Raw genomic sequence first — 16,186 nt, forward strand, 5'->3', positions numbered from 1 at the left:
TTTGAGGTCCAAAGGGCAAGGTCGCAGTAACTAATTTTTCCAAGTACCAATCTCTAACTGCTTGTTAGTTTGTCTGTCTGTCCACAAATAATGTGCTAACGGAAGTCATAAATGCCACCTGGTGGTAGCCAGGACTACACCTTACCTTTTTTTCAACCAAGTACTTCCATAACGTATGTACACTTAGAATGTGAGTCCATCTATAAATATGTACAATTATAATTCGAGTATGTCTATAAAGCACGTACTATTACAATGCAAGCACATCCATAAAGTATCCACCATTAGAATGGAAGTCTGTCTGTAAAGGATGTGCCATTGAAAATGAGAGTACATCCACAAAGTATGTGTACAAAGAGTGTGTGTCTCCAAAGTACATACTATTAGAACGTGCATACATCGAGAAAGTATGGAACGTGACTACAGATATGAAATACATCGTTTGGAACATGAATAATACAATAAAACAAAAAAGGTCTGTTTGTCCACCATATGAACCTAAACTTATGTAATCAATGCATCGTCTACAAACCACACAAACACACAACATCACAAAAACTAGTGGGTTTATAGAACACAATACCCTGCACAGTGATCATGTAAACACAGTACCTCATTTTTAATAACTTAATGATTTTAAAGATCGTTTTTTTTAAATCTGGAAGTGTAGCGCTATTGAAGCAGTCTTACACACCAACCACCCTTACACATCACCCCCGTAGAACCCATCCAAGCACTGCAAAACTGGAGGTTCTTGGATGTATTATGAAGGTGATTTGTGTTCTACAGTGTTCAAGTCTAGAATTCAATTTAAATAAAGTTTTAATGGTTTAAAGGTGTATAAATAAATAAATAAATTCTGGGTTTTACCACCATTTACTCAGTGTCTATTACACCAACCTATCTAGCACATTGCATTAGTTCTTCGTGCCTGTTGTATGTGCTACTTATGACGTGCTTAAAAACAGTGCGTTTCCTGGTTGGAGTGATTTTCAATTTTGTTTAACTGCCAGACAGACAGACAGGGTAAAAATATTATATCACTCCTTTCTAAACATGCCCGATCAGGACAGATTCAGAGACAAAGTACTGTTAAACGGCAGACTAGTCTTCCTATTCATGTTCAAATTCATGTTCAAAATGTAATATTAAATTTAAATAAGTTGTTTCTCGATCATAAACTGATAAGACAAACAGGCAGTCATATGCAGTGCACGTGTGTGTGTGTGTGTGTGTGTGTGTGTGTGTGTGTGTGTGTGTGTGTGTGTGTGTGTGTGTGTGTGTGTGTGTGTGTGTGTGTGTGTGTGTGTGTGTGTGTGTGTGTGTGTGTGTGTGTGTGTGTGTGTGTGTGTGTGTGTGTGTGTGAGCGCGCACTGCATATGCTCGTGCAAACCCACAGACATGACATTTGGACATCTTGAGTTAGATGCTGCACGTAGAGTTTTACAAAATTGGTCCTGGCAATATGTCAGATCCAGAAATTATGCAATCTACACAATTTATTTCCTTCACATAATATATGAATACATGTCCATGCATTTCTCCCCCCACCCCTCTCTACCACCTCTTCCCACTCTCTCTACCCCCTCCTCTCATCTCCCCCCTTATCATGCACACAGCACAGGGGAGAGGAGGTAGGTAGGTGGTGAGTGGTGGGAGAAGGTGTGGAGTGACTTACTTCTGCCTTGACTTTATTGATTTGGGAGGATTGACTTGACTTGAGAGGGGGAGTAAAGGGTAGAGGGAGAAGGGGGAGTTAGTCCACATGTTCATTTTATTACGTACAAAGATTTTCATTCCTCCATATATTCATTTTATTATGAACAAAGTATTCAATTATATAGTTGGAAAAGAGTTAACTCACCTTATATAAACTCTTTATGTATACCCCGGGAATATGAAAAAAAATATAATTAGACTCCAGTTCAATCCCTAACTTCATTTTCTCTTGCAGGGTTCGATACCCTTCATCCTACACCCCTCCCCCTCCCTTCATTTGTATCCCTCCCCCTCCCCCTCCCTCCTCCCTTCATTTGTACCCCTCCCCCTCCCCTCCCTCCTCCCTTCATTTGTACCCCTCCCCTCCCCTCCCTCCTCCCTACCCTTCATTTCTACCCTCCCTCCTCCCTTCATCTTGTACCCCTCCCCATCCCCCTCCCTGGATCGTTTTCAACCAGATACATTCAAAACAGCTATTATAACTCAATCCTGAGCAGGGAGCCCTACCCTCACTCTTTTATACCCCTCCCTCCTCTCCTCTCTTTCCTCTCCTACCCCTCTCTCCTCTCCCCCTTCACTACTTCTCCTACCCTCCCTCTTCTACTCCCCCACCCTCCTCTCCTCATGCTCTCTCTCCTCTCCCCCTTCACTACTCCTCTTACCCTCGCTCTTCTACTCCCCCTCCCTCCTCTCTTCCTGCTCTCTCCTCTTCCACCTTACACATTGGGTCCGACCAGATATATTCAAAATGGCTATTAGAATGCATTTTTGTCTACAAACGCCAATGTTCATCCGATGTTCTCATCTCTTGCTGCAACTACATCTAAACCATCTCAGCGACTACAAATAAAAAACCAATGTCACCCCCAGGGTGACCAGTATCTTGCCAAAATGTGAACATGAGTGACTTATTTATTCGATTAAAGTTACTCAAAAAATAAGGGTTTCGTTGATCTTGATGCTTGACCTTTTTGTGACCTTGACCTTTGACCTTGACCTTTATATTTTCGTACTGTTAATGGTATCTCTCCAGGACCGTTGTACATGAAATATCAAGAGATTTTGATGAGAACTGAGGAAATGAAATTTTCATGAAAAATCCGTTTTTTCGTCATGACGTCATCAAATGACGTCATAGCGTCAAACTTTTGACAGATCTGGAAAGCACTTATCAAGCACTTTCATATGAGGTATTACTTGATATGGTATCTAAGATTTCAAAATTTGACCTTGGGGTCAAAAACTTTTGACCTCCAGCGCTAATCATGAAGGTCAAGGCCGATCGCCACCAAAAATTAATCAGCTGAGCGCCAGACCATGAACTATATTCCCATGAAGTTTGAAGACGATCCGATCAAAATTACTCAAAAAATAAGGGTTTTGTCGACTCCCCTGATTTGCGACAAAGTGACCTTGACCTTTAACTTTGACCTTGAAAATTTTATGCGCTGAAAGGGACCTCGATTGGCCTCTGATATGCGAAGTTACAAAAATTTCCAATAACTGTGCTCTGCAGAGTGATCGATACGCGATTACAGACAAAAAAAAACAAAACAAACAAAAAAAAAAACATACAACCTGGCTAACATATCTTGTAAAAACTTCGTTTTGGCAAGATAATGAAATCAGATATTGAATGAAAGTTAGGATAAAGCTGTGAGGAAGTCTGAATGAAGGCCCAAAATGCATTTTTGTGTAAAAACACTAATTTTTGTCCCGTTTTTACCACCCGAAACTTGCACCATGTTAGCAACTACAAAGGATGAAATCAGATATTGAATTAGAGTTAAGATAAAGCTGTCAGGGTGTAATAAAGTGTGAGCCATACAAAAGATCTCTACGGAGCAAACAAAATGGCGGCAATTCAATTTTGACTCCCCTCCCTGAACTACGAAGCCCTCCCCTAATGGACAGACAGACTAACTGGATGAGATTATAGATATAAATATATGTGCACCTGTGGTAATTGATTATGTCAGAGCTGATTCCCTCCAATTATGGGCGAGAGACTTGATTGGGTCTTGATATTTGTATGTCAACTACTATTGCCATTGCATGTGCTGCAAGCTTGGGAGCCTCAGTGGTGCGCACTTTTGCCTACACTGTCACTGATGGCTTACAAACAATTAATGAAACGGGTCCGGCGGCTGAGGGGCATGTAGCAGTGGGATCCTCATGTATGTGCTGCTTGGGAATGTCTCCAGCTGTAGAGAAACCCATTTAGGGCTTGAAAAAGCAGAGGGCTTACCTTGTGTTGCTTTTCTTGCTTGCTTTGTGCAGCTTTCTTTGACTTTGAACAAAATGTAAAAGCTGAAAGACAGGGAGGAAACACCAACAGCATGGCGTAGTGACAAAATATACAGAGACAGACAAACAAGTGATGTGGCTAAAAATGAGGAGTAGGGGAGGAAACTGCATCTGAGTTTTTTTGATGATGATGGTTGACAAAGTAACACACGTCGCATCAGCATCAATCCATTTGGTGTGTGCATCCATGATGATCAGAATCATGTTTCCATTAATAGGCCCTGCACAATTGAGATTAATATGATGCCACAGTTCGCTGGACCATTCCCAGGGATGCAGTGTTGCTTTCGCAGATGTATTACATATTGCTCTGGCAGAGGTAACAAAGTTAACCATGATGTTCGATGCCAGCATCAAGATTTGACTACCACACGTAGTTTCTAACGAATGACTTCATCTTCACAATCCTGAGATGACAATCATGGATTTCATCCATGACCCAGGAATGCAGATTTTCTGGGATCATGACACAACAGCCCCAGAGTAAGCAAATATTTTCCATGCTGAGTTTGTTGATACTTGCCTTAAAAACCATCAAAGTTGGGTCACCCTCTGGTGGCAAATGCCATCCACACTGCACAGCCTGGACAGCTCTGGACAGGACGAGGTCTCATCAAGTACATGTGCTGATTTGGCCGATGTCAACAGGACAATCTTCCAGATGATCCATCAGTACAATAATGGATCCTGCTGCAGGTGAATCGTCAACCGATTCTGTCAGGGGAAACTGACTCATGGCATCTGCATTTGTGATAGACGAACCAGGCTTATAACATATGGTGTAGTCATAAGCAGCAAGAAACAGGGACCAACGGGTGATCCTGGGTAATAGAGTGTCAGATGTCACCTTAGTAGGACCAAACAGACTGATCAGCGGCTTGTGATCGGTGCGAATCGTGAAATTATGTCCGTGTTGATGGCAAGATACTGTTTCGAATTCTTGTCCAAGCGGAGCTGTAGATGGGTGAACTTGAGATCGAATTTAGCACAAGTCTTGCCACCAGTGAGACGAGCGTAAAAGTCTTCGATCCTCGGGATTGGATATTTATTCAATGAAGAACACTTGTTCACGATCATTATATTATCCCCACACATGCGGATGGACTGGTCTGATTTTATGACTGGAGCGATGAGTGCCACCCATTCGGCGTACTGAATTGGCTCAATGATCCCCCGACTTTCAAGATGATCCAGGTCCATGGCAATCTGCTCCCACATTTTAAACTCCATCAACTCATTTTCCTACATTCCTAAATCATTTGGAAGACATGTTCCAACACATTTGTAATACAAGCTGGGTGTGGGCTGGGGATGGGGGGGGGGAAGCCGAGAGAAGGAAGCTCAAAAGAGAGGAAGCAGAGAGGAGGGAGGGTACTGACATGGAGAGGTTTGCCACCATTAATGGACTTGAAGGGATTGTAGTGTGCACACAACCTCTACAAAATTGACTTCTCAGGTCTGGACATATCGAGACAGACTTCAAGGGAAGGATGTAAAAATGGTTTCCTTCGAAGGCACCAAGGAACTGGAGCTCTAAGTATGAGACTATAGGGTGGATGAATGATGCATTTAGGATTGAAATGGTTTTGGGAAATAAGCCTTGTAAAAAAAAATAAGAAGAAGAAGAAGAGTTGTGATTATAAGAAGAAGAAAATGAATCAATGGGTTGTTCCTGATGGAGTAGTAAGGAGTGTGAGGCATTGAAATAAAAAGTTTATTGAATATTTCCAATATAAAGAGCTTTTAAAGGTAGAAATATTTTATTCAATGAAGATTCAATTTGGGGATTTGGGGATTCAAAGGAGAAGAGATAGAGAATGAAGGAGGAATTGTTATAGGGCAAATTGCTTTTTTTTTGTTTCTTTTTGGAGTGAAGAATAATTTTTTTGTTGTTTGGAGCAAGGCAGGGGAAAAGATCAAGCTGAAGGATTAAAAATTGAAATATTTTGGAGAAAAGTAGTGAAAACGAAGCACGTGGGGTCAAAACAGACACACAAGCAACAAGCCGACTAGTCGAGCCCGAGACGAGTAGGCCGGACTTTAAGAGGGATACAAATTCGACAATTCAACACAACTCTTTACTATTTGACGCAGGAAGATGGATGAAAACATTACCAGCAACACAGGAATGAAAAAAAATTCAAACCTATCTATGTCTGAAAGAGTAAAAGCATTGAAATCTGCAAATGGCAAGTCTACAAAATACTAGTGTATGTATTAAAATGGATCAAATGTTCAATAAATAAATTCTTTTAAAATCATGGTGTCTAGTGTGTGTGCGTGCGTGCGTGCGTGCGTATGTCCGCACGCAGATCGACGGAAATCACGGCCCCTGTGTGTGAAAGTGGGCACCCAGACAAATACCTGAGTTCGGCACTACATTTTTAGATTCTCTATCTTGTTGTTTGAGTGTAACCTCAGTAATATTTTCTACAAACAGAAAAATCACGACTAAATTTGTTTCATTTTGTGGCAAGTAAAAACAAGCCGATTAAAAAAAACAAGCTCGAATGAGCTAAGATCCTCGTCCTCTTAATGATGACGTTATAAAAACGAATATGACGTCATCGTGATGTATCAGGTTTGTGATAAATTATCTGTGCTAATGCCCGGCTTGATTCCCGCAAACAAAATTCAAACAGCTTGTCTAGTTTTGGCGATAATGGTATCGGCGATTTCCATTAGCGGCGATATTATGACGTCAACTTTTTTCTAGAAAGAATTTCCAAAATCAGAGATGGTTACTGCCTGCGCGTGGGCTTTCTGCATATACATGGCAAGTTTCACGAAGATCCGATGAAAACTCTGGGTTGTGAAACAAAAAATAGGAATGACGTTATAAAAATTGATATGACGTCATAGTGATGTATCATATGTGCGGTAATTAATCTCTGCCAATGCCCTGTTCGATTCCCGCAAACAGAATTCAAAAAGCTTGCCTAGTTTCGGAGATAATTTTTTAGGCCATTTTCATTAGCGGAGATATTTTGACGTCATAACTTGTTTTTCTAGGAGGAATTTTCAACATCGGAGATGGTTACTGTCTGCGCAGGGTATTTTTACATATATCTGCCAAGTTTCAGGAAGTTTCGATGAAAACTGTAGGCTGTGAAACAAAAAAGTCCACAAGAACAACAACGTGAGTAAGACTTAGAGATCCTCCACGAGGATCTAAAAAAAATTCTGCAAAGATAGTGGAATTTCTTGCCTATTCTACAAAGCTCAAGCTCAAACCTTGGTCCACTATATCGGGCAGAAGGCCTCACTTCACTCGCGTTGTGGGTCTTTAGCTTTGTCCCTCGGCTCAGTTTAGTTCAGTTTCTCAGCAGGACAAAGGTCTCTCTCTGAACTCATGTTGAGAGGTGTTTGGCTTACCTTGCTACACTTAGCAAGTGCGTGTTGGTGAGAATTCACAACCATGGGAATCAAATCCACACCATCCAATGAAGAAATAATAAACAAGTCTTTAAACTGTTCGACCGAACAACCACACTACACAGCAATGAATGTAAACAAAACAAATCTGATTTAAAATGCTCTTTTATGTGTGCTTGTTCATACATTCCCAAATGTTCATACATTCCATCACACCGGTTTCTCTGACTCATCTAAGGAGCATCTGTTTTATAATCACCCATTCCCAATTTTTGAGAATCATGTAATTAATTGATCCTCTTTGCCATTGAAGTTTATTTATCACTGGATTATTTTCGAGATCAGATGATGACCCAGAGAGGTTTGAATAACATTGTGCTGTGATGACAGTGGTGGCAGGAATGTGAGTGTGGAAGGAGACAGACTGAACAGCGTACAACACCCAATCATGGCCGTCCGGCTTTTGTTTCCCGCTGCCGCCCGCAGTCCTCGAGGCCTTCCGACTCATGCTGACAGCACCGCAGATGTAAGAACAAATGGAAATTTGTAGATTACTATACATTCATTCATTGTTGCATCCATCCTTCATCCAAATGATGAACATTCTGATCTTTAAAATGTTATACACCACAGTGTGAAAACTTGCAAACGAAAACAAAAACATTAGTTGCTCGATGTTAAAGATCCCCACGGTGGACTTCACAAAGAATACGAGACGTATTGCTGGCACCCTGAGCAAATTACAAATGCCTTTACCGGACTGCACATAGCAAACAGTCTGCTCTTCTTGGAGATCCTTGGACACCAGGTTGCACTGCTTACTATCTTATTGTGGCTTTTTTTTGGACACGAAGGGCAACCACCATTACCAGGCTGTCCTTCATACTCACTTTTCACTCTTTTCGTAAACTTCCTGTTATCTACACAATGAATCTTCATTAAGGCTTTTAAAATTGCAGTATGAAATGTTTTTTTTCTGATGAATGTGGACACTATCGTTTATATTGTGTTTGAACGTTGTTCCTTCCTCCCCCCCCCCCCCCCCGGTTGAAATATGGTCCCTGTTGTACCGTACCGGTACAATGATAATTTCATGTACGCTATCCATTATGATGAAACAGTCCGTGAAACATATCTGTTTATCTTGAAAAGACTGTCACGTTTACCACGAACTGATGTCACTTACTTCGATGAAAAATATGGCCGACATACGGTGCGATACACACGGCATGTTTGTGTGGCATTTGTTTGGCAGATGGCAGAGGGTAAATGCTCAGTGAAAAACACTACTTTCATGATGTGCCTCACCCCAAATGCCACACCTGTGATGCCCTTGGAATACAATGCCGACGTCCCTGCGGAAGTCATTTTCGTGCTGGATGGCCTGCACCTTAGCATGGCCAACCGTGCTCGTTTCACCTACTTACCGGATCCTACATTTAACCTTCTCAGCAGGGATGCCAACTCACCTCACAACTACAAACCTGGCAGCCCCATTACGGCTGAGGTAAGGAACAACAAATACATTTGCACCCACAGATCGATCAGGATTTGAGGAAGCCACATTTCCATTGGTCAGGAGAAGAAAAATAAAATTGACAACTTTCCTATGAGTTGGGAAGTGTTTTCCAAAGTGTTCTTTCAAGCATTTTGAGGCTTAAAATCGAAACAATGGATGAAATCAACAGAACGTTGATCATTGTGTGCTAACCACCACGGGAAGCAACGAGAAGCCGACGTTTCGGGTGTCAACACTTCGTCGTCGGATCAAAAGGACAAAGGATCTTTTGCTCCTTCCCTTTATTTCTCTCTCAAATAAAATACAATGAACAAACAAAGGAAAACCAAAATGGTCAAACAACTTTTTGGTCCAACAAAGGGTGAATGCCCAAAATGCTTCTCTTTGCTTCCCACGATGGTTAGCATTCCTCAATCAAGGTCGTGTTGATCCCATCCATTGACCTACCTGACCGCTGATGCAGATCGACGTTCGCCTTGACGAGGAAGACGAGTTCTTCAATCCACTTAAAATAGGAGCATTTCCTTAGATATTTTTCTTTCGGAGGTGACATTGAAACTTTGGAGGTAAGTTTGGAAATTATCCCACTCTCTCCATCCTAACTGTAGGACAACAGTCCTTTGTTATACTCGTACTGCCAAACTCAGTATACCTGCCTCCACCCGAGCCTTTTCTCACGTTGCACGATGTATTAGTCCCTCAACAACATTCCCAAAAAGGAAACCACCCACCCCTTGCTGAAAATTTAGGCAATGCAGTTTATTTCCTGACTACATGTTCAGTGCCATCTATTCACGACTGCATTGTGGAACTAGAATGACACTCGGTAGAGCACATACCTCTCTCTGCCAGGTTGAACAGTTTACGTTTTGTATCCCACTGATGGGTTGGATCTGAATCCGTACATTAACCAAAATCTAATTGGTTTGATTTTGTCACCTCCCCAAATCATCCACCAAGTTTTGTCATAACTTGTCCATAACTTTTTGAACTAACAAGCGATGTATCATTTTGGCCCCATCTCTCAATGGTGAAGAATCACTTGAATATATATATATATATATTTTTTTTTTTAATTCTTGAATCTGGATCTGGATCTTCACCAAAATCGAATCAATTTGTCCTTGTCGTACACTCAAACACCAAGTTTCGTCCAAATCCGTCCAAATCCATCCATTACATTTTGAGATATGATGCTGTATATTGTTTTTGGCCCTACCTCTCAATGATGAAGAATCACTTTGAAGATCCTCATGTCCGGATAAAGATCTTCACCAAAATCGAATCAATTTGTCCTTGTTGCACGTCCAACCTGTCCGCTAAGTTTCATCGGAATCCATCCGTAACTTTTTTGATATCCTGCTCACAGACAAGAAACAGACAGACAGACAAACAAACAGGGGTGACAACATAACCTCCATCCACCTTCAGTGGCGGAGGTAATAAAGCAGATTCCTAAAATGTTTTCTAACCAACTAGGTGTAATTTTATAATGTAATACGAGTTCCATTACAAGGAAGTTTGACGCAGGTGTAGGCCATTAGGCCCATCGGGCCGACGCAATGGTTGCCAACTGATGGTTGTTTATTCACACTCTACCCTTTTTAAACTCTACCCTGAACACTAAGTAAGGAAGCAGCATGTATCATTTCAAATGTCTTCGGTATGACTCGGCTGGGATTGCAAACCGCCAATCTCCCAGAGTCAGAGCAGACAAACTATGCTGGTTCTTGCGTGACATCCTAATAACTTGTTGGAGGTTTGATGTGACAAAGGATTAAGATATGTTCTGACTAATTATACTGTACCTGTTGATTACATTTACATTTGTGCAAATTGGACATATGCAGGCATTTATCACACCTGGAAAGGGGTGTCCTGCAACTCTTTTGTTGAGTAGTACGTATTAGTCATTTGACGGTTGCTTTGTGCGAGTTGCAGGGTGCAGGGCTAGACCGAGCCATGCAGCAGGATGAAGTCACTGCATTCTTAGGAGATAAAGAGTGCGACATCAAGACTTTGACAAGAACCCATCTCTACTGCCAGCCACCTGCTGGGCTGCCTCCTGGAAAGCAGCACAAGTTTAGGGTATGGATGAAGTTGAGGGTTAGCATTCGGCAGTAGTTGTCATTTGCAGCACTTGTCATCACATTTCCTACACTCTCAGAAAGCAAGCAAGACAATAATGCAGAAGGAACAGTGATTCCGGCTTGGCAGCCATCCAGTAATCGAAGAAAACATTGTGTTCAAAACCTCTCAATTCAAAACGCGATTACACTTTAGCTTCTAATTACCACCCTGCTTCTTCAGGTCCTTCTACTTCTTCTTATTCGTCATCTTCAATTTCTTCTTCTTCTTCTACTTTAACGGGTACCATTATGTCACCTTTCTTGCGGGGTCGGCCAGGGGAAGCTTGTCGAGTCTTCATGAACCGGCTGGTCAGGCCTGCCGATGACTAGCCAGGGCAAGAATTTGTAATTTGGCCATGATGCCGGTGATATTTCGCTTACTTTTCACAAAGGATAGCATGGGATCTTTAACGTCCACCAACAAATGCTAGTAGATGGAATCCCCATTTAACGTCCATCCGAGGGACGGCACAACCATCGATGAATCGCCCTGCCTTTGAAACGGATGACAGTAATATCCGTGATATAGAGAAGATAATTGTCTGTGTTGTGATTCATATTGCTGTGTGTAATCCACATTGTTAGAAAACACAGACTAGAGCGAAGCACACATTGAAATAGGAACATCACTTTGCACTTGCCATCCTTGCTCAGGTGGTGATGGGAAACCTGAAGTTCGATCTGGGCTACGTAATCTACGCAGATGAGCCTGTGATTACCTTTCCTCTGGAAGCACAGATTGCAGCTGGTGTGGGCTCTGCACTTCTTATTCTTGCAGTCGTCATTATTGTCGTCATCTACAGGTAAAGCTTCAACATGATGCACCGCAACAGAAAACTTGAATAGAGATGTTGCTCCACTCATGAGTACAAGGCATCTTTTGTTCCCTAAAATTTAACCTCTACATATGCCGTACTGTAATTAAACGTTCAGGGTTTGATGCCAGTTTGGACAGGTTGAATTAGGAGTGTAGTGAAAGAGAGATATGCCAGATATTAAAATGTGGTCACAGCTTTAATGGCACGGGGCTATGAAATCTTTAACGGGATTCTTGGATCAAGTACATGTGTCGACCGTAAGGACCTACCATCTTTAAAACAGCTTGCTTACTCTTAGACACAAAGTGCAATTTGAGAACTTCCTTGCAGATTATTTTATTGGCGACGATCATTTACTTATAATTATCCGCTCGTGTAAACTAAATTATCCGCTCAGATTTTCATGCATTAATACCACTTTATAATGTTCATGCATGTGACTGTGTGCATAAAGTAACAATTGCAAAAAATGAAATAAATATAAATATTTTAACTACTTCCAGATGTCACAAAGCACATTTTTCTCAAACAACAATGGAGAATACCAAACATTCTCGTTCTGTTTCATTTGATTTGCCTTGAGAGGGAATTGAATGCAAAGCAAAGTTTTTAGATTTTAACTTTAGCATTTTTGCAGCTCAATAAAACATGAAAAAAAAAATATATATATATATATATATATATATATATATATATATATATATACATACACAAAACAAATAGGAAATAAAATACTTTAAACGGTGATTTATCCGCTGTGGAGAGAAGAGAAGCTAACATTTCAGGCCGAACTCTTCGTCGGAGCAAAAGAGAAAGGTAATCGGGCGAGGGTTGGTGAAAAGAGATTTGCACAAACAACTTCATCACTGACATGCTGGGAATGGGGAATGCCGATTTGTGTTGTATTTCCCATTTGTTTTGACTTATTTTGCAACCCACGCAGATCACTAATTTTGTGCTGAGACTAGCGATTACAATATATATACATATATATATATATATATATATATAGCTTATTCTAATCACTGACTCACTGACTGCTATTAAAGATACGTACCTTCTGGGTGACGAAGAAAGCTGAAATTTTGTGGGCCGGTGGACATTGAAGCCGATACACTGGGAAAAATCACAGCACTGTCAGAAAACATCCATAAATGAAAATAAAAAGAAATGAAAAAAATGCAGGTGAGCAACCCGAGACAATGAGGGAAGCAGGGTAATTTTGTGTGCCGATGGACATCGAAGCCGATACACCAGGTAAAATCACAGAACCATTGAAAACCATCCGTTAATGAAAATATAAATTAATGAAAAAAATTAATCCATGAAAAATCAAATGCAGGTGAGCAACCCAAGATAATGGGGAAGTATGGTTACACTTCATTGTTGCTTACAATGTGTAAGCATACCCTGCTAGGATATATATATATATATATATATATATATATATATATATATATATATATATATATTATATATTGTTACATATCTGGAAACCATATGCATTCAAACATAGAGATGTCCCAAGAGTCAGTTATTCCATTGAGTACATGTGAGACAGGTCCCTTCCTTTTGTCTACTGGGAGAATCAAAGGTGTGCATTGCAATGTCCTTTTAGGTAGGTTATTACATCTAACGACCATCCAACAAACCATCCAACAGACCATCCAACAAACCCTCCAACGATCATCTAACGACCATCCAACAAACCATCCACGGTACCTTCCAGCGCTTGCAACCCTCGCCTTGCTGGCCACAGCATACGGGGCAAAAAGGTCCAGTCCGCCGTTCCTTTGCACTTATACAAACGTTCCTTTTCAACGTTGGATGTTCTTCTTGATGATTCCACACACGTGGAGGGGGACGGGCCTCCCGGTTTGGCCGAGGCCCCGCCCACAAAGGGCGGACGCCATGAAGACCCTGTCCAATCGGGGCGGACGGTGACGTCTGTTACACCGAGCCCCCCCCCCTCCGTTCGGGGAGGTCCATAAAAATACGACACGATCCTCAGAGTGGAAGTTTTTTGGAGGAGTTGAGTTGGTTGGTGTGCGTCATGCGGTTTGAGCTGGAGCCTGGTGTGTTCGAGTGGAGTTCTGCATTTGGCTGGCGTTCGTTGGAGTTTTCCTGGGTCCCGTCCACGACCCTGATCTCTGCCCTGGAACTCCGACCGCTCCGCTCGGATTCCTCCACGGGCACGAGCCCCACGCCTGTGACTGTGGGCCGAGCCGCATGACCATTAGCAGGTGCCACACTGCGGAGCACCCCCTCTCTTCAACGTGCAGGTACCCAAGCGAACTGCGACCCCCAGCTCATCTCTCCCTCTCTGGCTGCGGGGGTCTTTTAATAAATCATCTGAGTGTGTGGGCCCATCTTGTAAGTAGGAACTGTATAAGTGTTTTAGAACATTGTAAATTCTTGCTTGTATATTCCGCGATAAGTCTTGCTCTGTGTCTTCTTTATTGTAAATAAATTACTGTAGAAATGTTCCCAGTTCGTTTCCGTCCTTTCTTTTATTGGTCCAGCATGGTTCGGATCTGAGTTTAGCCAGGTTTTTATACCCGATAATCCGTTCATTCCAGCTGGCACGGTTTTGGCAGTTCCGCTCGGCTGCACCCAAACCGGATATGGTAGTCGGTCGTTGGAACTCTACTGCAGTCGGTAGAGTGACCTGATTCGAGCAAGACGTGCCGAGGGCGTGGTTCCCCGGTACTCGAAATCACGTAGTTAATTAGGTAAATTGGTTCTAGACAAAAAGACCCTACGCTACGTGGTTGAGATATTGGTGTCCACGGTCGGTTAAACGATCCGCCGTCTCACGGAATTATCCGGGGAGTTCCGGGGGAGGCCTACAATTCCGGGGAGTCTGGTGGGAGACGACGTAACCTCCCTCACCTAGTGGTCGTTCTCGCCACCGGTCCCCGGCCCGCAACAATATATATGTGTGTGTGTTTTTGTTGTTTTTTTTTTAAAGAAGAAGAAGGTGCTTCCAACCAAAAGTAAAAAACTAGATCGACTCCGCTAATTTGAGCAAAACATCAAGAGCAGACCCGGTCTCAGGCAACATTTCAATCGTCTATTGTGCCCGAGGAAGCCGGCTGCGAAGCCGGCGAAACATCACCTGAGACCGGGTCTGCTCTTGATGTTTTGCTCAAATTAGCGGAGTCGATCTAGTTTTTTACTTTTGGTTGGAAGCACCTTCTTCTTCTTGAAATATGTGTCATCCCAACTGCCTCAATCTTTTACAATATATATATATATATATATATATATATATATATATATATATATATATATATATATTTATTTACATACATACACACACACACACGCATTATGCATATATGGACTCACAGGATAGCCGAGAGGTACGCACACGTGCACAACTATGTTTCTTTATATTACATAAACTATGTAAGATGTGCCTTTGCAAAACAAAAAGAGTAATTTTATAACTTGACTAGATGTTTACCTATCCTTTGAGTGGGTGTAGAAAGTTCAACTTAAATTTTAAAATGAAGAGTTAATAACTCTTTAATTAAAAAAAAATAACATTAAGTAATAAGCACAACCATGACAATGGGCAAACAATGAGCACAACCATGACAATGGGCAAACAATGAGCACAACCATGACAATGGACAAACACTGCATGCTTAATCTATCTATAATTCCAGCTGTGTGTGTGTGTGTGTGTGTGTGTGTGTGTGTGTGTGTGTGTGTGTGTGTGTGTGTGTGTGTGTGTGTGTGTGTGTGTGTGTGTGACCGCCGTTTCTCGACAACCACTGGTCCGATCTAATTGAAACTTGCCAGGTATATTGCTGGGGACCTAAGGATGTGCCTTTTCAAGGTTTGATATTGATCGGACAAGTGCTTCCCAAGTTATTTCCATTTATTTACCAAACCAATGACAAGACACGTTGCTGCGTGGGCGTGGTCGATGGAGAAAGGGAACCTCAGCCGTGTTCCCCATTACAGGTTACAACGTACGGACTTCTGGAGAGTGATGACTTCATGTATTCTAATAATTTCTCGATTTCTTATGCGCATTTATAGATATACACAATGCCCCAAGTTATGATCGTTTTCATATGAGACGGTGCATAAATTTCGGTAACATCAGAGTGCTGGTATGCTCCGAACCAGGAAGTAATTTTTTCTCTCTTCTCTTCTCTTTTTGATTTTCCTTGCGATGACATTGCGAAAAGGCAAAATACATTGACGCTAATTGAATAATTGGCCATTAAAACCTAAATTTCGAATCATCGTAACTGTGATATGAGAACTTCCGGGCCACGCACGCACGGGCACGCGAGAGTGAA

At 41.8% G+C, this 16,186-nt stretch overlaps 1 protein-coding gene across 5 annotated transcripts in view; it reads left to right on the forward strand.

Moving 5' to 3' along the window:
- Positions 1-16,186, forward strand: part of LOC147020032 (plexin-B3-like) — a 147,726-nt gene that overhangs the window by 104,658 nt on the left and 26,882 nt on the right. For all 5 annotated transcript variants that reach the window (XM_085894979.1, XM_085894982.1, XM_085894977.1 and 2 more), the window contains 4 exons: positions 7,792-7,927; positions 8,657-8,908; positions 10,862-11,008; positions 11,704-11,852. In XM_085894979.1, the coding sequence (XP_085751105.1) occupies positions 7,792-7,927; positions 8,657-8,908; positions 10,862-11,008; positions 11,704-11,852 (684 nt within the window). The remainder of the gene's footprint in view (positions 1-7,791; positions 7,928-8,656; positions 8,909-10,861; positions 11,009-11,703; positions 11,853-16,186) is intronic.

Source organism: Eptatretus burgeri, chromosome 9 (genome assembly GCF_056783735.1).
Source record: "Eptatretus burgeri isolate ZD-2024b chromosome 9, Ebu_testis_v1, whole genome shotgun sequence".
In the NCBI taxonomy this organism is placed as follows: domain Eukaryota; kingdom Metazoa; phylum Chordata; class Myxini; order Myxiniformes; family Myxinidae; genus Eptatretus; species Eptatretus burgeri.